Source organism: Leptodactylus fuscus, chromosome 4, assembly GCF_031893055.1.
Source record: "Leptodactylus fuscus isolate aLepFus1 chromosome 4, aLepFus1.hap2, whole genome shotgun sequence".
Lineage (NCBI taxonomy): Eukaryota > Metazoa > Chordata > Amphibia > Anura > Leptodactylidae > Leptodactylus > Leptodactylus fuscus.
This window is the reverse complement of record NC_134268.1, coordinates 27,577,240-27,602,683: the sequence shown is the minus strand read 5'-3', so window position 1 is coordinate 27,602,683 and position 25,444 is coordinate 27,577,240. Positions and strand designations below refer to the sequence as shown.

At 42.1% G+C, this 25,444-nt stretch overlaps 1 protein-coding gene across 1 annotated transcript; it reads left to right on the top strand.

Moving 5' to 3' along the window:
* Positions 1 to 3,073: 3,073 nt before the first annotated feature.
* On the top strand, positions 3,074 to 24,821 carry TRHR (thyrotropin releasing hormone receptor). The gene is made up of 3 exons (XM_075272082.1): positions 3,074 to 3,167; positions 7,176 to 8,046; positions 24,284 to 24,821. Exons 2-3 carry the CDS (start codon positions 7,258 to 7,260, stop codon positions 24,707 to 24,709), a joined length of 1,215 nt encoding a protein of 404 aa, XP_075128183.1. The 5' UTR covers positions 3,074 to 3,167; positions 7,176 to 7,257; the 3' UTR covers positions 24,710 to 24,821.
* Positions 24,822 to 25,444: the final 623 nt, after the last annotated feature.

Below are 25,444 nucleotides of genomic sequence, written 5' to 3'. Positions count from 1 at the left end.
TGGGGTGATAAAAGAAATGTCTCCACCAGCTATGTAACAATAATCTATAGGGCCACACAGCAAGTGTTAGACCTGAAGCCTCTGACTCCAATGAAAAATACATTTATAGTTTCATCAGCTTTGCAAAAGCCATGTATGACGACAATTTTCCTGCAGACTTGATTACTATTCAGGTATTGATACGGCTACAGGACACTGTATCTGCTGGACAATGTACCAACTCTCATTGCTCATTGGAGTGTTTGGCTTACACCACCCACCCAGCAAGCCAAAAGCATGAGAAGAATGTGCAAGCAACTTAAGGTAGTAAACCCAACAAGACAACACCTTCACATTCCTCTTTTATGCACTGGAAGAGCCTTGGGCCTCCCTAGTGACCAGAGCCCGAGTGTGAACCTTGAGGACTTGCATAAATACATCCTTGTTAGAAAGTTAAAGGAGTTACCTGCGGAGTACTAAAGTACAATCACTGCAATGGTTAAGCTTCATTAATAATCTATACACCCTGGTCACACAGAGTCCTAAAGATACCTGTGCGGAGGCCAACGCTCTTGTTCCTCTTCTCCTCTGTAGTCACTCCAACTCTCATTGACATCATTGACTCCCCTCTATTTGGGGCACTGTCCGTCGAATAGAGTGTAGTTGGTCATCTAACTGAGAGTCAGAAGGTCGGCAGGGGAAGCAAAGGAATGAAAGTTTTGGCCTCCCCAGATGCCCTCCACAAAAGGTAATAAGCTTAACCATTGCAGGAATGCATTAGTAAGCCTTGTTATTTCCAGGATAACCTCTTTAAGTTTTATCTGATATGCAATGTACTGCCTTTCCATACTGCACAGACTTGTTGTCACCCAGAATAAGCATTTTGAGCACACAGCCCTGTACCTTCGGGATGTAATACAAATGTTCAGAGACAAAAAGGATTGTTAGACTGCCATCATTTATTAATGGATGTGTAGCTTTTAGCTTTTCTGAAAGTATTAGATGCGCCTCAATAACATGGAATGGACCCAGTACTAGGCAGGAGTCCAAAACAGAAACTGCCCTAATATCACCAGAATAGGTGAAGGACCTGCAGTAACATTATAGTCACATGACCATGTGTGCACAGGTCCTGCACTTAGAGTTGTATAAGGGAAACAAGAGAGGAGGCTAAACAGTTTTCTTTACACTCTTTCCCCTCACCATTGACTCCTGCTAGTCTGAGAGGGATGGGGAAGGCTACTAGGGGTACTAAAGAGTAACTTGGGGCACAAGGGATGAGAAGGGGTAGTTAGAGGGAAGATGCACCTTCAGTTTGGGATCACTGAAAAAGGGGACAATGCTGCTGCCAATAGCAGAGGGGACAATGTTGCTACCACTTGAGGATGGTGGGAAGGGGATCAATACTATTATCAATGGTCGATACATGAAAAGGGTATGAAAGTATGGACAATTCACCTGCCATTAGGGGTTATGTAGGAAGAGGGACATTGTTGCCGCCAGTGGTGCAGCTCTGTGTGATTTGTTTGTTGCTTTTTGGGAGGTATTTAGAGCTACACAGTTGGGGTATACTGCTGTGCAATATGGTATTTGGTGCTGGAAATGGGCTCTTAGGTGTTCTATACAATGGTATATGGCTGGCACTGCCGGGGTACTGTGGTCTCTATATGGTGCTATTCATCACTGTCAGCCAAAATTTGTTCCTTAGTGTGACCCCAAAATTTCCATGGGCTGGTTGGTAAGACTCAGGTAGGAAACTTTAAGAAGCTCTGCATTAGTATTTATGGGGGCACTATGTTTTGTTATTGTTTTGGGGTGTATTATGAGGGGCATTCTCTGCCTGCCACTGTTATGGAGCCATTAGGTTGCTGACATTGTTATGGGACATTATTTTGCTGGCACTATTGTGAGGGGCACTAGGTGATGACATGGAGAAGCTTCACTGTCATGAGGATACTGTCTAGCCCACTCTTCCATCAGGGCCATTGTAAAACACCCAGCTGTTTTCATACCACCAATACAGTGTCAATGCGCACTCATGGTCACCCTATATTCTCCTCTCAGCAGTCCAGAACAATGGAGCATGGGACCCCTTTAAATAGAATTCCCAGACAGTGAAACCTTTACGCTAAGTTCACGCTTGCATATGTCTTTCTTTTCCTTTGGTCCAGAAGAATCGGACATCATCAGATCCATTCACCAATGGAGCGTGAGTGACCCCATTGACTCTAATGGCATTCCTTGTGTTTCCTTTTTAACGGAAACCGCAGGACAATATAGTTGGACGATTTCCAATGGACGCTATGACAGAGTTTCCAAACGGAAACGCCAATGCAGATGTGAGCCCAGGCTTACGTATCAAAAATGTACGGCATATATAATATTGTTGATATGCCAATGATGTCTCGGATAATAAGCTGAAGCCAATGAAAGTAATCCAACCTGATCCTCTGGTCGTAGAACAGGTAAAACCTGTGCACTATATCATTGATTTCAAGAGAACAGAAGAGCTTTAGTTCCTATATATATTATATTACTCCAGTTATTTCTGTTAGCATTGCATTGTATCACTCTCGCATGGTTTATTGTAGTAGTTGTTGTATATATACTGGATATACAGAATACAAGGCATATTACTAAATCTCCTTTGCAATGTCAGGCTATTTTCATAGAGGCAGCGTAGTATAAATCAAGGCGGATTCTTAGATGTGATTTGTGATGTTCTCTCCTCTTACTGCCTATATTCTACTTGCATTTCACTGGTGAGTGCTGAATGTGGAGGGAAGGGGCTGGTGAGGAGGGAGCGATTCCTCATCACTGTCAGACGTGTGCCAATGGGGTTTGATTCCTTTGGCCTCTGTAGTGATCAAATGAATTACACAGCTTCTTAAGATCTGCCAGAAAGCCACTTTGTATCACATAGCCGCCACTACCGCTGCTGCCGCTCTACTGGGAGCAGAGGGGTCACTCCTAGGAGGGGGGTGAACTTGGAACACATCAGAAAACTAACCAGGAATTGTTACTTAATCTCTTATTTCCATTTTTTACACCTCGATATTCTCAATTTAATCGATAGGGAAAAAGTTGGGAAGTAATTTTGTTGCAAGGACAAGGAATCACTTTGAGCTCTGCTCTGGAGAACGTCTTAAGAAGTTGACTCTTCACTTTGGAATCCTGGACATGGACAGGTAGGAGGTGGTTGTACTGCTGGAAGTGTTAATTTGCTAATTATTGCTGGATATTACTGTTTTTACATGAGAGATTTAGATCATAGAATAACAGAAGTAAGGAATAATGTAAGATGACATTATATATATATATATATATATATATATATATATATATATACACACATTTTGGATTATGTACTGTATCATGTATTAGGATGAGCAAGATTTGAAGTAGATCCTCTGTGTTAAGTGTATTTATAACACTTAATACTACATCCGGTAACATGGAGCTAATATGATGCCATTATAAACGTATTATAATATCATATATATACATATAGAAATAGACAATACATATAGACTAGTGTTATAAGCTTCATATAATATCCTAGACTTAATATAATATCCAGCATTATAAACTTAAATTTATTATATATATATATATATATATATATATATATATATATATATGTATGTATATATATACATATATATACACATTTATATTGTCTACTAGTGTTGTACTATAGACCTATTATAATATTCTGCATTATAGACCAGTGTTATGACCATATAATAATATCATAGATCTAATATAATGTCCAGCACTTTTTTATAATATCATAGATCTAATTTAATATGTAGTAGTGTCATACTAGACGTATTATGATATAGTATTCAGTATTATATACCTAATATAATATCCGGTGTTATGCACATCATATGATATTCAGTATCATAGACATTATACAATAATACCAGAGTATACACCTGATATAATATCTAGTATTATACACCCCTTATGATATTCTTTATCATAATACAATATTATATATCTGATATAGTAACCAGTATCAGAGACCTAATATAATATCTAGTATCATAGACCTCATATAACAGTACAGTATTATACACCTCGTGTAATAGCTAGTATATTATCCAGCATTATATACTTATAATATCCAGTGTCATAGTACAACCACATGTACAGTATCACAAAGCTAATAGAAAGTCTAACATTATAGACTTCATATAATATCCCATATCATACACCGCTCATATACTATTCAGCACTATAGACTTTATATAGTATCCCATATCATACATCTCTCATATATGTATTATTCAGCACTATAGACTTCATATAATATCCCATATCATACACCTCTCATATACTATTCAGTACTATAGACTTCATATAATATCCCATATCATACATTTCTCATATACTATCCAGCACTATAGACTTTATATAGTATCCCATATCATACACCTCTCATATACTATTCAGCACTATAGACTTCATATAATATCCCATATCATACATCTCTCATATACTATTCAGCACTATAGACTTCATATAATATCCCATATCATACACCTCTCATATACTATTCGCACTATAGACTTCATATAATATCCCATATCATACATCTCTCATATACTATTTAGCACTATAGACTTTATATAGTATCCTATATCATTCATCTATCATATACTATTCAGCACTATAGACTTCATATAATATCCCATATCATACATCTCTCATATAATATTCGGCACTATAGACTTCATATAATATCCCATATCATACATCTCTCATATACTATTCAGCACTATAGACTTCATATAGTATCCCATATCATACATCTCTCATATACTATTCAGCACTATAGACTTCATATAATATCCCATATCATACACCTCTCATATACTGCCCAGCACTATAGACTTCCTATAATATCCCATATCATACACCTCTCATATACTGCCCAGCACTATAGACTTGATATAATATCCCATATCATACATCTCTCATATACTATTCAGCACTATAGACTTCATATAATATCCCATATCATACACCTCTCATATACTGCCCAGCACTATAGACTTCCTATAATATCCCATATCATACACCTCTCATATACTGCCCAGCACTATAGACTTGATATAATATCCCATATCATACATCTCTCATATACTATTCAGCATTATAGACTTTATATAGTATCCCATATCATACACCTCTCATATACTATTCAGCACTATAGACTTCATATAATATCCCATATCATACATCTCTCATATACTATTCAGCATTATAGACTTTATATAATATCCCATATCATACACCTCTCATATACTATTCAGCAGTATAGACTTTATATAGTATCCCATATCATACACCTCTCATATACTATTCAGCACTATAGACTTCATTATAATATCCCATATCATACATCTCTCATTTACTATTCAGCACTATAGACTTTATATAATATCCCATATCATTCATCTCTCATATACTATTCAACACTATAAACTTCATATAATATCCCATATCATACACCTCTCATATACTGCCCAGCACTATAGACTTGATATAATATCCAGTACTCAGAGCCATGGTTTGGTTCTCCTTATACGTTTCTTCCTCTTTTTCTCAAAGTTGGGTCTTGTATTAACTTTCCCCTCTGTACCGGGGTAGGGAACCTTCGGCACTTCAGCGGATGTGTAACTACAAATCCCAGCATGGATACTTGCCCTGCTGTTCTTGGAACTCCCATGGAGGTGAATGAAGCATTTTGGAATTGTAGTTAGGTTGCTGACCCCTGCCCTGTACACTTGTTAGACATTTCCTATTGTAAGTGTTAGTAACGTGAGCTGCGTGGTCAATGCAGCCGAGCTAAGCTTGTCGTTCCAACCAGCTCAAGGGGATACCACAAGGGGTTAATTGTGGTTTAACATGAAGCTGTATGTCCACCTTATACATTATCTTACCCCAGAGGTGAGCTGTAGGTTCACGTGCTATCAGTAGTTCTCATTGGCATCCCCTCATATACTGACCTGTCCCCTACCAGACAGACACTAATACATGACGGTATCAGCTCTGCTACATATGTCATTCATCCATAGAAGATCTATGCTTAGTTCTCCAAGATGGTGGGAACAACATCCCTGCCGAAGAGAGAAGAACTGATGGAAGGCAAAGGGCAAATGTCACACCGAATATTGATGGGACCTACATTCTTCTTCTCTTCAGACACTTGTTGACAAAACCTTTGCACAATACACAAGTAAGACACAAACGTGGACGAGAGGACCTGCCGGCTGCTCCTTGTCTATATGACGTCCTATAGATAGGTGATAAGTTAAACACTTGGTATAACCCCTTTAAATAACCATTATAACATTAGATAGCATTCTGCAACCACAGAGGGGTGTAAGTAGTGGGGCTTATTAGTAGTATTAGTATTAGGATAAGTGAAGGAAAGACTAACTATAACAGAAATACATATTCTAGCTGGCAGAGACCTCCTAGGAAGGAATGAAATATATGAAGCAATGTTATGGTTGGAAGGTTGGACATGAGATCTGACTCTGATCGTTGCAGAAGTAATAGGACTGTAATGGAAGTTGGAGAAAATCAGAGCAAATATATATGGTCGGCAATAATATCCTATTTTTGAAACATTTGTTACAGAAGAACCAAAATATTGAGTTGTTTGGCTAAGCCTATGTTTACACTGGTAGTGTTTAACCTGTTCTGAGTCATCCTAGGATCAGAACAATGGACTGAAACTTTGATACGTTTAAGGATGCAGAAGAGGCGCCTTCTGTTTGCATCCTTTATCATTCTGTCCTGTTCTGCATGTGTTGCTGTGTTGTTGTGGATGGATCTAATAATAGCGATCAAAGAATAAAAGGAACACTTTGTTTATGAGTCCGGTGTATTCACAAGGAGAACACTTTCTCTGCCTAACCTGTGATTGACAGTTCGCCGGGTATGCAGATACAAATCTGTCAGCTCTCAGTCATTGTTGAGAAGGCCAGTAGAAGATGCGAATGGCGTGTGCTCTCCTCGTGAATACACCGGACTCACAAACTGCATGTCCAATGTGTTCTTTGAGTGTTCCTACTAGCCATGGCCCATATCTCCCAGCTGGTCTCTCATCCTCTATAGATATAATGATGTTGTTCCCTATTATACATGTTTGGTAATATTGATCCTATTTCTAATAGGGAGCCATTGGATGAAGCACTTCTTTAAGATGGTGTAACAAAGAAGACTTTTGCACCTCAAAGCTTCTCGGTCCTTGTGAACATGGAAGATCAGAATTTCACCAAAGTAAACAGCTCAGTTTTGCAAGACCCGGAATGGAATGGTATGGAGTATCAAGTGGTCACTATTTTTCTGGTGGTTGTAATCTGTGGACTTGGAATTGTTGGCAACATCATGGTGGTTCTGGTGGTTCTTAGGACTAAGCACATGAGGACCCCAACCAACTGTTATCTTGTGAGCCTCGCCATAGCTGATCTGATGGTCCTGGTGGCGGCAGGACTTCCCAACATCACGGACAGTGTCTATGGCTCTTGGGTCTATGGATACATGGGATGTCTGTGCATTACTTACCTGCAGTATTTGGGTATCAATGCCTCATCTTGCTCTATCACCGCTTTCACCATTGAACGATACCTCGCCATCTGTCATCCGATCAAAGCTCAATTTTTATGTACTATTTCTAGAGCCAAAAAGATCATTGTGTTTGTTTGGGTCTTCACTTCGCTCTACTGTATGATGTGGTTCTTTCTACTGGATCTCAACACGACTGTCTACAGAGATGCTACTGTGGTGAGCTGTGGCTATAAAGTTAACCGGAGTTACTATTCTCCCATTTACTTGATCGACTTTGGTATATTTTATGCTGTACCAATGACATTAGCAACTGTGCTTTATGGACTTATTGCTAGAATCCTATTTCTAAACCCCATACCGTCAGATCCAAAGGAAAACTCGAAGACCTGGAGAAATGAGTCAACTCATCAGAACAAGATTTACAACTCCAAGATGTCCAGTAGGTGTTCCAATAACACAATTTCCTCCAGGAGACAGGTAAATACTTATATCATTATACAATTCTTAAAAGATTCTGTCCCAAGTCCCAGTCGATAGGTAGCGAATTTGCCCAACACCAATTGCCCATCAAAGATCACAGTATTGGTACTTACAGGTGGCTTAGACTGTAGACGCTTTCTCTTCACCATTCGGCCCAGACCTCCATGAACACTTCCTTCGACCATGTTTCTGCAGAGTTTGACAAAGACATCTTAGGTCCTTTAGTTCCATCGTCCTCTCTATTCTTGGGCCCTAACAATGTCATTCTGCTACTAGCCCCTAATACTGTACTCCCAAAATAATAAGTTTTCCATTCTTAGTGCCCCCTACACAGAGCCCTCGAAAATAATTGTGTCCTACAAATTGTGTCCTTGGCAGTTATAAAGCTCCCCGACAGAGGCGTAACAAGGAATGGCGGGGCCCCATGGCGAACTTTGGACATGGGGCCCACCCCCCAACCGACACCGATGCCGAAGACCTCGACCGACCCCCTCCTCCGCACTCTATTATGTCCCTTAGTAAGCCCTGCACACAGTATTATGTCCATTAGTGGCCCCTGCACACAGTACTATCCCCTATAGTGGCCCCTGCACACAGTATTATACCCCATAGTGGCCCCTGCACACAGTATTATACCCCATAGTGGCCCCTGCACACAGTATTATGTCCCATTAATGGCCCCTGCACACAGTATATCCCCCATAGTGGCCCCTGCACACAGTATTATACCCCATAGTGGCCCCTGCACACAGTACTATGTCCCTTAGTGGCCCCTGCAGACAGTATTATGTCCCCATAGTGGCCCCTGCACACAGTCTTATACCCAATAGTGGCCCCTGCACACAGTATTATGTCCAGGGTCGGCAAGTAAATAGAGCCTGTAACGGCCAATTAAAAAAAAAAAAACAACGCAGCGGTAGCGGCTGTCACCGGGCCCCCTAATGGCCCGGGCCCTGTGGCAGCCACCTTCGCTGCCTATATGGTAGTTACGCCCCGGCCCCACGAGTAATAAGGTTTTCCAGTGTGCCCCTTTTAGTAATTGTTCCCTCTATAGTGCTCCCGATCATAATAATGCTCCCCATATTGTATTCTCTAGTAATAGTTCTCTCCATAGTCCTTCCAATAGTAATAATTCTCCCCGAGTGTCCCATTAATAAGAGTTGTCATCATAGTTTCCTCAATAGCAAAAATGTTTCCTTAGTGTACGAGATTAGTATGTCCCCATAGTACAACCAAAAATAATAATGCTCCCCTAGTGTGTCTTGTTATTAATATCATTCCCCATAGTCCCCCATCGTAATAAAGTTCCTTAGTGTGCCATATTAGAAATAGTGCCCCCCATAGCAGTAATGCTCCACAGAGAGCCCCATTAGTAATAGCACCCACCATAGTGCCCTCATTAGTATTAATATATCCCAATGTGCCCCATTACTAAGAGTACCCCCATCAGTCACAAATGTATTATTAAAACCAGTATTATCTCTTTGACACTTGCCGAAACTGAACAATTCATGACAACAGACGGACCTGAGGTCAGACACCAGCTTCTAGTGCATAAAGCAGCTACAAAGCATTGGTCAATCTTGCGGACCCGACCTGTCCATGATTTACATGGCCTGTGCTTTGATCTGCCCTGTGGTCATGAGGTTTCTTGCCCTTTGGTTGTGTCTGATATTGCAACTCAATCCGCATTCCCATGAATAAAGGTAAGTTGCAATACCATACACATCCTATAATCAGAAATGGCGCTGTTTGTGGGAAATGAATTCAATCCAATAATGGCTCACTATGTATTGCCTTCATGTAGACTAATCATCTATGCCAGTTATCTGCTATCTTTATTTTACAAAAGTAGGTGGAGTAAAATAGTGGAGCCTTGGCCTAAAAAATTTACTATAGCCCATACTTTCTGGTGTGAGTTATGCCTGAAATCTATGCCACGTCCTGACTAGTGTAGATTTCACCAATTCTAGTTCTTGGGATCTGTTAATAGGCGCTGCTCCACCGATTCCAGCACAGTTGGAATTTTCTCTCTAGCCCCCACCATTCCTGAGCATGGAGTGCAGTTAGTTTTAGGTCCTGCAATTTATGCTCTGTAATGTCAGGTGGGCGGTGTCAGTCAAGGGGGCGTGATTCAGAGCTCCAATCGCAGGCAGACAGTGTCAGAACTCAGAATCACACCCCCTGTCTGCTCCTGCCTGACACCGCCTCCTGACAGTACAGAGGCTAAATAGTATATCAGGCACCAAAACTAACAGCTTTGATTGCTCAGGAACGGTGGGGGCTAGAGAAAAAATTCCAACAGTGCCTGAGTCAGAGGAGAGGAGCCTATTAAATGGTGTAACTGGACTTGTTGGAGGTGGTGAAAGGTCCTCTTTAAATAATAATTTGGTGCATGCTTCGTGAGCCAGGGACTTGTTTAAGACTATTCTTCAACATAGTCTGTCAGGTCAATTTGGGCAATAAACCACCCACAGGTCCATATGATGTCCCGAATTGCCTTGTTTTAAGTTCATCTGTACTGGCAACTATTATACTTACATAGAAATGAGTCTGGTGACTCTCATTGGACTCATCTCTGGTGCCCCTGCATTTGCAAAGTTCTTCAATGAAGCCACAGATGTATACCCCGGCTTCATTGGGCAAGTGCCGCAGGTACGGAGCATGTGCACTGAAGCCTGGGTGCACTTCTCTGGCTTCACTGAAGAACTGCACCCGTGCAAGGAGAACAGCAGCAGGGGGAATATAAAGCTTTTGTATTCTTATTGCGGCCCCTGATGGCTTTATTGCTGTGCGGTTTAAGACACTAAACCCCTGGTCTATAAGGGCCTGTGGGTGGTGTAGTGTCCCAAATCGACCTGACAGGTTCTCATTAAAGGGAGTGTGTCACCGGAACCCAGTATATCAACCCAGATCCCATAGATAGGGGTTAGGGTAACCTGAATCAAACTGGGTTCTCTCTTTTTGATTGACTGCCTCTGTTGCCAAGATTTCACTGTTTTCGTGAATATGTAAATGAACCCCTTGGAGCAATGTGGGTGTCACCATTGCTCTATAGAGATAAGCGGCAGTGCCCTCATTGCTCCAAAGAGCTCATTTTCACATTGACAAAATAGTGATATCCCAGCAACAGAGGCCACGATTCACAGGAGAGAACACCATTTGAGTCAGGTGACCCTAACCTATGTATCTGCGAGGCTGGATCCTGGTGACCCTAACCTATCTATCTGTGAGGCTGGATTCTGGTGACCCTAACCTATGTATCTGCGAGGCTGGATTCTGGTGACCCTAACCTATCTATCTGTGAGGCTGGATTCTGGTGACCCTAACCTATGTATCTGCGAGGCTGGATCCTGGTGACCCTAACCTATCTATCTGCGGGGCTGGATTCTGGTGACCCTAACCTATCTATCTGTGAGGCTGGATTCTGGTGACCCTAACCTATGTATCTGCGAGGCTGGATTCTGGTGACCCTAACCTATCTATCTGTGAGGCTGGATTCTGGTGACCCTAACCTATGTATCTGCGAGGCTGGATCCTGGTGACCCTAACCTATCTATCTGCGGGGCTGGATTCTGGTGACCCTAACCTATCTATCTGTGAGGCTGGATTCTGGTGACCCTAACCTATGTATCTGCGAGGCTGGATTCTGGTGACCCTAACCTATCTATCTGTGAGGCTGGATTCTGGTGACCCTAACCTATGTATCTGCGAGGCTGGATCCTGGTGACCCTAACCTATCTATCTGCGGGGCTGGATTCTGGTGACCCTAACCTATCTATCTGCGGGGCTGGATTCTGGTGACCCTAACCTATCTATCTGCGAGGCTGGATTCTGGTGACCCTAACCTATCTATCTGCGAGACTGGATTCTGGTGATCCTCACTTATCTATCCGTTGGGCTGGATTCAGGTGACCCTAATCTATCTATCTGCGGGAATGGATTCAGCTGACCCTAACCTATGTATCTGCGAGGCTGGATTCTGGTGACCCTAAGCTATATATCTGCGGGGCTGGAATCTGGTGACCCTAACCTATCTATCTGCAGGGCTGGATTAAGGTGACCCTAACCTATCTATCTGTGGGGCTGCATTAAGGTGACCCTAACCTATCTATCTGCAGGGCTGAATTCTGGTGAACCTCACTTATGTATCTGTGGGGCTGGTTTCTGGTGACCCTAACCTATCTATCTGTCAGGCTGGATTCAGGTGACCCTAACCTATCTATCTGCAGGGATGAATTCTGGTGATAGACTCCCCTTAATAAATCCCCCCCCCCCCCTTTGTGTCCATAAAAGCTGCCTCTACCTCATTCATCACCCGGCTGTTACACCAGGAATGGAACACACTTGTGTCAATGGATTAACATCCCTATGCGGTATTTTAGTATACCGTTCAATGTGTACTTAGTGACTTCAGCCTCTCCTCCATAAAAAAGAGCAATGGTGATGTCACTTAGTGTATTTTTTACCCTCAGTTCTTACAGTCATCTTCATATGTTTCATCTAAGAACTTTACGGGTCAATGGTGATGGATACAAATTGCGAACACGTAATTATTTTCTTATTTGTACTGAAGACTTTGGCATTCATTCATAGTTCTTCATTGGTCAATATTATCTATTCATATATTTTTGCCCTCCAAGGGGGTTTTCTTAGATTAGTAAAAACTGACCTATGAGGTGCTACAAGACAATAACCAGACTATTACGTATCTGTGGAATCTTCTGCTGGTAGTTGGGAATTATTTTCTTCCTTCGATGCGGTAACTTGTATCCACCTTTTGGGAGTTTTTGTCTTCTCTGAAGGTTGGACTTGATGGACTTGAGTCTTTATCTAACCTTATCAACTGGTTTTCACCCTTTACCTATCCTCATTTGGGACCAATTAACATCCCAGGGGCCAACTTGTCTCAACTCTTCACTTTCCTAAATCCTTATACTCTTGAAACAGAGGGTGTTGCTATGTCATGTCTTCCATTACAAGGTATGATTGTTGAGCAGGGCCATGTCTATTTTTCCTTTTCATCCCTGTGGTCACCCAGTGTTTGCACCAGGCAGGGGTCTTCATGCAATTGCTCTCCAGCCAATCCAAGGCTCCGATTCCTAGCATGCTGAGAGTTGTAGTCATGCAGGAGGGTCATACGTTGTAGACTACTGCTATATACTGTAGCATACCAACAGCCTGCAATAACAAAGTCATTCATCATTATTAGCCCTTATCAGTGCAAGATATAGAAACTATAGAAACCAGTCATTTTGTGGTGTACTCTGTACATCAATTCATCCCATAACACCTTAAGGGTACTGGTTATGATTTGTAATGTGTGTGCGCCTTCATAGACGTCTATCTAAATATATCTAGAGCAGCGGTTCTTAACCAGGGTCTGATCGAACCCTAGGCCCTATGCATGGTACATTTTGTGTACCAGTAAACAACATACAGTCCTATGAAAAAGTTTGGGCACCCCTCTTAATCTTAATCATTTTTAGTTCTAAATATTTTGGTGTTTGCAGCAGCCATTTCATTTTGATATATCTAATAACTGATGGACACAGTAATATTTCAGGATTGAAATGAGGTTTATTGTACTAACAGAGAATGTGCAATATGCATTAAACCAAAATTTGACCAGTGCAAAAGTATGGGCACCTCAACAGAAAAGTGACATTAATATTTAGTACATCCTCCTTTTGCAAAGATAACAGCCTCTAGTCGCTTCCTGTAGCTTTTAATCAGTTCCTGGATCCTGGATGAAGGGATTTTGGACAAACAATTCAAGTTCAGTTAAGTTAGATGGTCGCCGAGCATGGACAGCCCGCTTCAAATCATCCCACAGATGTTCAATGATATTCAGGTCTGGGGACTGGGATGGCCATTCCAGAACATTGTAATTGTTCCTCTGCATGAATGCCTGAGGATTTGGAGCGGTGTTTTGGATCATTGTCTTGCTGAAATCTCCATCCCCGGCATAACTTCAACTTCGTCACTGATTCTTGAACATTATTCTCAAGAATCTGCTGATACTGAGTGGAATCCATGCGACCCTCAACTTTAACAAGATTCCCGGTGCCGGCATTGGCCACACAGCCCCAAAGCATGATGGAACCTCCACCAAATTTTACAGTGGGTAGCAAGTGTTTTTCTTGGAATGCTGTTTCTTTTTGGACGCCATGCATAACGCCTTTTTTTATAACCAAACAACTCAATTTTTGTTTCCAAAATGAAGCTGCCTTGTCCAAATGTGCTTTTTCATACCTCAGGCAACTCTATTTGTGGTGTGCTTGCAGAAACGGCTTCTTTCTCATCACTCTCCCATACAGCTTCTATTTGTGCAAAGTGCGCTGTATAGTTGACCGATGCACAGTGACACCATCTGCAGCAAGATGATGCTGCAGCTCTTTGGAGGTGGTCTGTGGATTGTCCTTGACTGTTCTCACCATTCTTCTTCTCTGCCTTTCTGATATTTTTCTTGGCCTGCCACTTCTGGGCTTAACAAGAACTGTCCCTGTGGTCTTCCATTTCCTTACTATGTTCCTCACAGTGGAAACTGACAGGTTAAATCTCTGAGACAACTTTTTGTATCCTTCCCCTGAACAACTATGTTGGACAATCTTTGTTTTCAGATCATTTGAGAGTTGTTTTGAGTAGCCCATGATGCCACTCTTCAGAGGAGATTCAAATAGTAGAACAACTTGCAATTGGCCACCTTAAATACCTTTTCTCAAGATTGGATACTCCTGGCTATGAAGTTCAAAGCTCACTGAGGTTACAAAACCAATTTTGTGCTTCAGTAAGTCAGTAAAAAGTAGTTAGGAGTATTCAAATCAATAAAATGATAAGGGTGCCCATACTTTTGCACCGGTCAAATTTTGGTTTAATGCATATTGCACATTTTCTGTTAGTACAATAAACCTCATTTCAATCCTGAAATATTACTGTGTCCATCAGTTATTAGATATATCAAACTGAAATGGCTGTTGCAAACACCAACATTTTTAGAACTAAAAATGATTAAGATTAATAGGGGTGCCCAAACTTTTTCATAGGACTGTATACCTATGTCTTGAATTTGGATTTGGAGGGTTCGGTGAATGTGCAGATGAAACTGGTGGGTTCGGTACCTCAAATAAGGTTAAGAACCACTGGTCTAGAGAGAGAGAGATGGAAAACCAACAACTCGCAACATACCTACCGATTCATAAAACCATTGTATACCGGACCCATTCACGTTTTCTCCATTAAGTATTTATTAGCGAAACGCAAGGAGTGTTTTTTTTTTCTTTTTCAGTTTCTTCTACGGCAAACAAAAATGTAATTTGTGATTTCCATAGTAACCCATTTCTGCAACCAGCAGAATTAGCGGAGCAGAGGATGCCTAGTGTCATGGAGTGGAAGCCGCTAAGTGCCAATATGAAAGGAAACATAATTGCAGCCCCGATGTAGGTAATTTACATATTGCAGAACAAGTGTCAGTGTTAGCTCACAGGGCTATGAAACCAATCCATTATCACAGCCTAGAAGAGTACGCGTTATACTTAGGGAGGTAAGACTTCCTGAGCGTCGTCTATCCATAGGTAAATGTAGGAAATTGGAATGAGCAAACTGGTTCCTTACAAGTTCCAAAAATTCCCAGTTCAGCGCCCAGTGTTCCAACCCCTTGAATTCACTTCAGCAGACTCACAGGATAGCGAGTCCTATGGATAGACGTCTCTCACTTTTTCTTCTCCATAGTATGGACTCGATTAGGGTCCATTCACATGGAGTAACGTGCCGCGTGATGTGGCACGTATAAGGCGTGTGAGACTTTGAGCGCAGTACAAGCTTCCATTTATTTCAATGGGAGCCTGGATCGTATACGCCGCGTTATTTTCACGGCCGCAAAATAACGCGGCGTATACGATCCAGGCTCCCATTGAAATCAATGGGAGCTTTTACGGCGCTCAAAGTCTCACACGCCGTATACGTGCCACATCACACAGCACGTTACTCCATGTGAATGGACCCTGAGGGTTGAGCCAATCTTGAGATTTCAGGATCGATTTTAAAATCCAATTTCCGATCATTTTCCAGCCAATCCCGATCATGAAATTTGCTCAATCACCGATCAGAATCCGATCTTCACCAAACCCGATCACTCAACCCTAGTCAATGCTTCTCTATGGGAAAGGTCACTTTTAGGGTTGAGCCGATCTTGAGATTTAAAAATCGGATTTCCGATAATTTTCCAGCCGATCCCGATCATGAAATTTACTCGATCGCCGATCGGGATCCAATATTTTCGGATCCCAATCGCTCAACCCTATTCTCAATGTAACGTGCACTCTTCTAGGCTGTGATATTGGAGAATGGATTGGTTATATTCAAGAGGTGTGAAAAGGACGGGGAACCACTCCGGCAGCACAATGGAACCCACAAGAGGTCAGGATGGCCGTTGTTTATACACTTATTCTGGGTTTCTTCAGACTCCAGAGTATAGTAATAGCAGATCTAGTTCAGACCAAACAAGTTCTGCCCAAAACTAAACTGCAGAGCAAACCTGTAAATTGAGTCTCCTGGAACCCAAATCAAAATTTGGAACAGGACAACTGCAGCACCTAGCATGTACTATTTATAATAGTGGTTATATCTTAGTCCTGATCCTGATCTTTTTGCATTCTCATCTACCATTTGGGTCCTTTGTCATACTATAAACTAAACTGTAGGGTAAATCTCGTAAAGTGTTGAAACCCATGAAGTTTTTTCCAGAAAATGAAGTATTTCTCAAGCCAAAAATGATATAATCTCAAGTTAAACTCAACAGATGGGCTGGACAAAATCACTGGCACTGCACCCTCAACTTAATATTTGATTACACATCCATTGGGGAGAAAAAAAATCAATGGCTTGCTATAACCATCAACAAGCTTCTTCCATCTCTCCATTGGAATTTTGGGCCCCTCTGTTTTGTTGCAAAATTCTCCAGGTCTCTCGTATTTGAAGGGTGCCTTTCCCAACAGCAATTCAAAACAGCAAAAGATCTCTCCACAGAGGATTTAGATACAGACTCATTGCTGGCCACTTCAGAACTCTCCAACAATTTGTTACCATTTCTGGGTGCTTTTTTAAGTAGGTTTGGGGTCGTTGTCCTGGTAGAGGACCCATGACTTAGGACGCAAACCCAGTTTTCTGAAACTAGGTTGGTTTCAGGTGTGATTTTTATATTGCCCACACCTGTTACTTGCTACAGTTGAGTTTGAACAAGCATCACATGCTCGAAGTTATTTACCCACAATTTTCTGGAAAGATTTCAGGGGTATAACATTTACGTCCATGACTGCATTAGAGACAAATCCCATGAGGAGGCCTACACTAATAGCAAGGTCGAGTAGACAACCCTAGTCCCTATCAGACCATGTAGAAGTCACAATAAGGGTACCACCAGATGTCCATTTTTTAGGTTAGAGATATGCTATACTTCACATCTTTATTTGGAATTAAATTTTGCTATTCCATCATAGGGTCAGAAAAATGGATTTCAAGATGTGATTTACTACCATTATTGGCCCGCATTGGACGTTGTTACGCCATGTAAACACTCCTGTCTGCACTAGTAGATCTAGCGTGAGGAAGGTCTGTGGACCGAAACGTCCTGTTGTTACTTCTGATCTACCATACGCTATGTGCATTATGACCGTTCATACATGAATAGGCTGAAATAGGGCCCACAACTAATAGGTTTGGATAAGGCCAGGACCTATAACTTATAGAGTGGAATAGGTCCAGGACTTATAACGAACAGGCTGGGATAGAGCCAACACCTATAACTAATAGTCTTTAGAAGAGAATTATCCAAGTATATACAGGACCTGACCCTGTCGCAGAACCCATTCATTCACACCTTTAAGTAAATATTTCCATATCCTATTTCCTTTCATTTTTTTTTGTTCTGGTTTCGGTCATCCCTCTTCTTTGTCATACAGTATACAATTCAGTATTTATAGCTTATACGATAGCTCACATATATACTAGTGTACTTAATTCTTCCTGTATACATTACACCTAGGTAAAGAATTTGTATACATAGCTTTCCCTTGCTACATTAATCACGTCTTCCCTGAAATTCGCCCAGATGGTCAGAAGTACACAAAAGAATTAAAGGGCCCCATGAAATTCCTCGATTCCCTAAATTATTTTGACGCAGTGAATTCACAGTCCTTGACCTTCCTGGATCTCAATGCAGAATGTGCAAGAAAAATGAGCAAATGAAAGGATCCGAGTGACAGTGACAATAGCAACATGGCGAGACGACTGAGACAGAACATCTCCCAAATGGAAGGTCTTGTAGGGTCTTCCCAGTATGTAGTGGTTAGAATCTACCAAAAGTGGTCCAAGGAAAATCAACCAGTGAACTGGCAACAGAAAAATGGCACCCAAGGCTCACTTATATGCATGGGGAGCAAAGGCAAGGATGGCCGGTCTGATACCATAGGAAAGCAATTGTTAAAAAGTTAGTGTTGGCCATAATGGAAAGGAGTCAGGATAGACACAAATTTTATAGTGGTTGTTGTAGGGTTGAGGGTTGTCTGGTGGACCCAAGGAATCTCAGTCTCAGTCAAGGTTAAGGGGATATCGTCACTCCATAGGGAGAGACCACCATATAGGTGTGTGGAGTCTTATTAAGCCATGAGCGCTCCACTGCAAAGGAACATGGGAAGAATATGCAAATCTGTCTTCCACACCTATATGGTGGTTCTCTCCCTATGAAGTGGCGATATCCCCTCAACCCTGTCTAAGCCTCTCACCTCTGCCAGATCAGTCCTCTCTGCGCCAAGCTGACGAGATGCAAGTACGTCGAAACAGCTGTCCTTGGCTGAGAGACTGTATCTGGTATAATCCCAACATCATTGCAAACAAAGGCCTCTGAGAAGGTCGGCATGGTGTTAAAGGGAGCGCCCTCTATAGGCTTGCTTGACTGAGACTCTGTCTTGCTAATTACATCATGGAAGACAGACTTGCACATTCTCAGTCAGCGCCCTCTATTGGTGTGCATTCTTGAGGCACTGGCATCCTAATTACATCATGGAAGTCAGATTTGCATATTCTTCCCACCTGCCCAATAGAACCAGATAGACCTCCAAAATGGTCACCATTGGGTAAACACAGAGGGGTGGCCTCGTAAAACTAAACCCAAAATGGGTTTTGGGTTTAGTTTTACGAGGCCACCCCTCTGTGTTTACCCAATGGTGACCATTTTGGAGGTCTATCTGGTTCTATACATTGAGAACTGTTGGATACTCCTCTGTCCCTATTAATGTTGGGGCTTTTATACTATTTTTTTTATAACTATACATTCACTGCTTTTTTATCCTAATACTAGAAATCAATAACTTGTACTTAAAGCCATTTCAATTGGAAATGGAAGGACGGACAATGACTTTTGCTCCGCACTGCACCTGGAATTTAATAGGAGCAGACATGTACTGAGTTTATTTTTGCTTTTAGCTGTATAAAGCAGCCATCACTATCCACAACCTGTTATTACTGGAATTTATTAAGCCCATCATTGAAAAGAGTGAATAGAATTTTTTTGCATGAGGAAAGTTTACGAAAAGTGAATTTTTCCTTTTTTAGGAGGATGTCATAGCCACAGATAACAAGGCATGGGGTTCAGCTCATAGTATATGATGTAGTCTCTATATGTGGCTTTGGCACTAAGTAAACAGAACATATTTTAGGCATTTTCACTCATCTCATTCTTGTGCAGTTCTTTATTAGAGATGAGCGAGTAGGTATTCGATAGAATACTGCGGTATTCGAAATACTTGTACTCGATCGAATACTATCGCTATTCGCAGTAAAGATTCGATTCAGAACCAGCATTGATTGGCTGAATGCTATACAGTGTATAGCATTTGGCAAATCAACGCTGGTTCTGCAGCAGGCTCGTCTTTGCTAGTCAGGAGAGCTGGGAGCTTTCGGTTATGCGGTAGCTGACTTTTTCTCATAGGAATGCATTGACCAGCGTTGATTGGCTGAATGCTATACAGTGTACAGCATTCGGCCAATCAACGCTGGTTCTGCCGGAGGCTCGTCTGTGACAAGGCGGAGTCTAAGATCGGACCACAATGGAGACTGCTGTGGTCCGATCTTAGACTCCGCCTCATCACAGACGAGCCTCTGGCAGAACCAGCGTTGATTGGCCGAATGCTGTACACTGAATAGCATTCGGCCAATCAATGCTGGTTCTGCAGGATGAGTAAGTTCACATTAGCGCTTGCCTCCCATCCGGAAGGAGTCTGCAGGAGGACCCACTCGAATGGAATATCAGCACAACTGCAAGCGCCGTGCACTTAAAGCGCACGGACCTGTTATAGTCTATGGGGTCCGTGCGCTTTAACTGCACAGCACTCCTCCTAAACACTCTCCTCCTGATATTTGTGGACTTGGTGACTCTCCTTTAGTCGAATAGTGGTCTCCCCTGAAACGAGCATTTTTTCCCCATAGACTGTAATGGGATTCGATATTCGATCGAGTAGTCAAATATTGAGGCTCTACTCGAAACGAATATCAAATCTCGAATATTTCACTACTCGCTCATCTCTATTCATTATTAAAGGGGTTGTCTAAGACTTACTGTATGCGGCGTCCTCCGCTGCTGTCATGTCCAGCACTTGTGTCCTTGCAATTCCTTGCTGCACGTGACCACTCAGATCAATTGGTGGCCTCAGCTGTTACAGGAACAGCGCCACATTTACCCATTGGCTGTGTCTGGTATCGCAGGCATTGATTTTTAGTTAATGCATCATTTTGTTGGTCCTTTGTGAGCAGAAGTATCTGTGAGATTGCGAAACCAGAAGATTAAAGGTTGTATAGGAGAAGTTCTTTCAAAGACCACGATTTATAGTGAAAATGTACTTACTTGAGGATTCATAGAAATCCATATTCGTGGCCAATTTTCTACCAGCACCACTGCTACAGTCAGGGCGATACAGACCTAGAGGTAATCTTGCTATCGCAGATGATGTCTCCAGAAGAGCGCCCACAAGTGCCAAACCCCCGACATGAGCATGGAGCCTCAGGCTTGTGGCAGATTCTGGAGCCAAACACAGGAGTGTATATAAAAGTGTAGAGAAGGATTAGTCTTTCTATGACTTAAAAATGCATCGCAAACTACAGGTATGATCTCAGTATGTACAATTACTCTATAAATAGTCAATCCTGAATTACAATATTCTAAGAGCTGGTTAAGTCTTACTGCAAATCTTCAAACTGTTGACAGCGGGAGCCAAAAATACTCCCATTATACAAGGTATATAGCGGAATGACCCTGGTCTTACCAGGCGGTATACAACACTTATAGGCTTGAACACACCAGTGGTAACAATTCCATTCTACTTCTCTATAAGACGGGGTAAAATTACCCGTAAATACATTTTTCGTCCATAGTTTTGGCTAAAAAGCTTCCATTCTAGTTGAATGCTTCTTGGCCGCGTTCCCAAACTATATAGAAGAAGGTATTATGCGTTGCGGCCAGGCTGGGGAGCGCTCGGCAGACATAAGGAAACCGGCTCTTATTGTATTTGTGAGTGATTATAGTGTTTAGTGTTGTGACAAGCCGCGATTTACATCTATTGTATTGGTAGGATACAGAACGTTTACGGGTATTCGCCTCACAGCCGCGTTGCAATCTGTTCTTTCACCTTTATCGTTTTGCAGGTCTTACTGAAAATGCTGGGGAATTTGCAAGGAAATGTTCTGGTATCAGGGAAAATGGTGCAATGAGCTATATTAAACAACAGTATTGCTTAAAGGGGGTGTACAGGGAGTATTATTATACGTAATACATTTTATTGATTATGGAGCTGAAGGTTCTGAGCTGGTTCCGATCCCAAGTCCCATGATGGAAACTAGCTACCATCCCCGGGTCGCTCCTCCTCCTCCCTCACGCACCGGTAGTTTACCTGTTTGACCATAGTAAATCTAGCCCACATTGCACAGGTAACGGAAAGGAGGGAGGACGAGTGACCTGGGGACCTGGGGTTAGCTCCATTATGGTGACCCGGGTCAGAACTATCCTGGAAACCCCAGTACAATTACACTCAACCCTGGATAACTCAATAAAATCCAAAAATTATCAGCCAAGTTGTCAAAAATTCTTAGACCTTTGTGTATTAGGGCTGTATTACTCCTACACTGCTGTAGACCCTTCATGGCTGCCATATGTGCTTATAAACCAGAAGCCACGTATCACCCCGCAGATAGGCCAGGAACACCTGAGTCAGGGTTTTCCCCTTGTAAATCGTTGCCTCCATTGCTAAGATATTGCTATTTTTGTCAATGAGATTTTTGGAGCAACCAATTACCTTTTTAGAGCAATAGCCACTCCCTCTTTGCTCAAAAGGTCTCATTTGCATATCGATGGAAATGGCCAATGTCTTGGCAGCGAATCACAAGGGGAAGATTTGATTTAAGTAACTGGGTCAGTATACCACTTAAATGAGCTGGGTTCTGGTCACTCCCTTTAAGGAGCCATCTTATGGAGGTGGATGGCTCTGTGTGTCCCTGTACATATACAATATGCTACAATGCCTCATAAATATTACATATCTCTGACAGAGCTTGCAGACCCCTATGGACATGTCTACAGGACTACATCATAGTGTGGGGCAAAGGAGCAATTAAAGGGATAGTCCCATCTCCAGGGCCACAGTGAAACTTGTAGCTTAAGCTAATGGAACTCTTTTCGCCATTACATTGCTCCATCAGTTCCTGTCCATTATGTCTCTTTTGTGTTGCTTAGTTTTCAGTCCAGCTTTGTTATCTAGCTATAGTGACCGGTCTAGTGATGTCTAGGCACCCTCTATTCACTTCTTTGTAATTGATGCTAATGGAGCCTCCTGCCAGCTCTGCAAACTGCCTTTAGCTGCTGAGACTTGGTAAGGAAAAAAACAATGCTGGATCGTTACTTGTGTTATCTCTATATGTATATTCAGAGGTAATAGCATGCAGTTTAGTCTCTGAGCATGCTGCTGGCCAGGGCTGAACAGCACACAGGCAAAGCCACTGAAACCAGGTAGTGAAGGGGAGAGGAGACAGGAGAGGAGGTGAAACCTTTTGTCAGGGATATATCTACATGTCGGGAGGGCTTAAATTTATGTTGGAGTGTCCATTCAGAACCTCTGGCCAAGAGGTTGTCTGTAAACGGACCCAATGGACCACATTATAGTCAATGATGTCCCTTGGGATCCTTTGCCCATGGCACGAGCCACCCTGCTGACTAACCCCATTCATCCAGGGCTGATCAGGGAGGGGAAGCAACAACAGAAACCCAAAGCTCTGATTCGGCTTTCCACCACAGGGAGTTGAAGAGATGGAAATGGAAGAGGAATTTGAGGACAAATTCAGTCTCAAATTCCTCTTCCATTTCCAGCATGCCCTGACTATGTTATGTTGCTAAATATGATATGAAATATTATTATTATTGTTATATATATATATATATCCTTCCTTATCTTTCCTCTTGAATCGTGAGATGTGCAGTGTGAAACGATGAACTTAAAAAAAAATAAAAATTGTGATATTGTGTCACGAGATATCTATCCCATATATGACTGTGTAGCCACCTGGTGGTGGTTAAGTGAATTGCAGCATGTTAAGGGTTTTGCTAGTGTTAACGTCAAAATATTGACTATATCATGGCTCAATCAGTCAGTCCAAATTAATAAGCATGTTTAAACTACTAATAATGACACAGACACTGAGTTCCATATCACATCAGCCATGCTAGCCCCTTAGCCCAGCTCAGCACAACTGACTCTTTATTGAAAGTACACACACTTAAGAAACAAAGCAAGGAGGGGTCACTGCCCCCTTTGGCATTCCTGAGTTGTCCAGCTCCCATTGGCTCCAAACTTCAATGTCCAGCCAGACACCACCTTGCTCCAGTCTGTGGAATTCTGTTACTGGGTGTGTCAAATAAGAGTCAAGCTCCATCTTGGATTCAAAGTCCTTTGTCTCAGAGTTGTAGGAAAAATTAGTATTTCCAAAACACATCATACATATAAAGTATATGAAACTTGATTCATGTTCTCAGACTTGACACTAGTAGATCATAGCATTGTATTGAATTTGTTTTATGAGAAATTGGCCAAACTCAGGGTAAGGTAACGGCGCCCTCATCTGTATCATGTCCCTATAGCTCTGTGCACCTTCCATACTATTTACCCTCCCTATTGTCCCTTTTTTATCTCCATAGGTTACCAAAATGTTGGCCGTTGTGGTGATTCTGTTTGCGTTTCTGTGGATGCCCTACAGGACACTGGTTGTTGTCAATTCCTTCCTGTCCCATCCCTACCTCGAAAATTGGTTTGTGTTATTCTGCAGAATTTGCATTTACCTGAACAGCGCCATCAACCCTGTGATTTACAATCTCATGTCTCAGAAGTTCAGAGCTGCTTTCAAGAAACTCTGCAAGTGCAAGAAGAAGCGACCGGAGAAGCCGGCAAATTACGGGGTGGCTCTCAATTACAGCGTTATCAAGGAGTCGTCCAACGGGGGGAGCCCGGATCATTTCAGCACGGAGCTAGATGATATTACCGTGACCGATACCTACTTGTCTGGTACAAAAATGTCCTTTGAAGACACGTGTCTACCTGCAGATGTCACGTACAGCAGTACATAGCTGACCGCTGCCTGCAAAGGTTGTTGTTTCAGTAAAATACCAGCCTATAATGTACCGATGTAGCAGAGCAGAGTTTGTCAGATGCAGCAGATCTGAGATTATTTGCAACCACTCAAGGGTCAGCAATGCTGTAATAACTGGAGTGTCAGGGGGACTGTATGCAAACCAAGTGTTACCTATGGACCGAATGGGATAACGTCAAACAGGAGCAAACTGCTACCCAGCAACTCTGGTCAAGGGAGAGCCAAGACACCACTATACACATCAGAGAGTTAGCTGACCCTGCTGAAATCTGTGGGTTTGGTCAACACTATGAGAACCTTAAAGGAATTGTCCTGCTTTGGCCTTGTTGTGTGTGTTAACATAGCCAGGCCTATAAATGAAGGTCTCAGGACAAGCTCAATACATTGAATTCTTTATGCAAAGCTGCATACACTACCCTTTGCAAAACTAGCTCTGCTACATCTGTATGTTAGTAAATGGTGACAATCAGAAGCACAGTACATATCAATCTCTGCTTTTCCTGACTGCTAGGTTACCCCTTAACCGTTTGTTGCAAAATGAGTAGTACATCTGCATTAATATTTGACCTGCGCAATCTGATGGGACACCAGATTGAGCAAAGACTCAATAGTCCGAGAATGCATATCACCAATGTTTTTAAAGACACCAGCACCACTGATAGAGTATTGTGATGACATGTTTATAAAGACACCACTAGGTGGAGCTCACTGC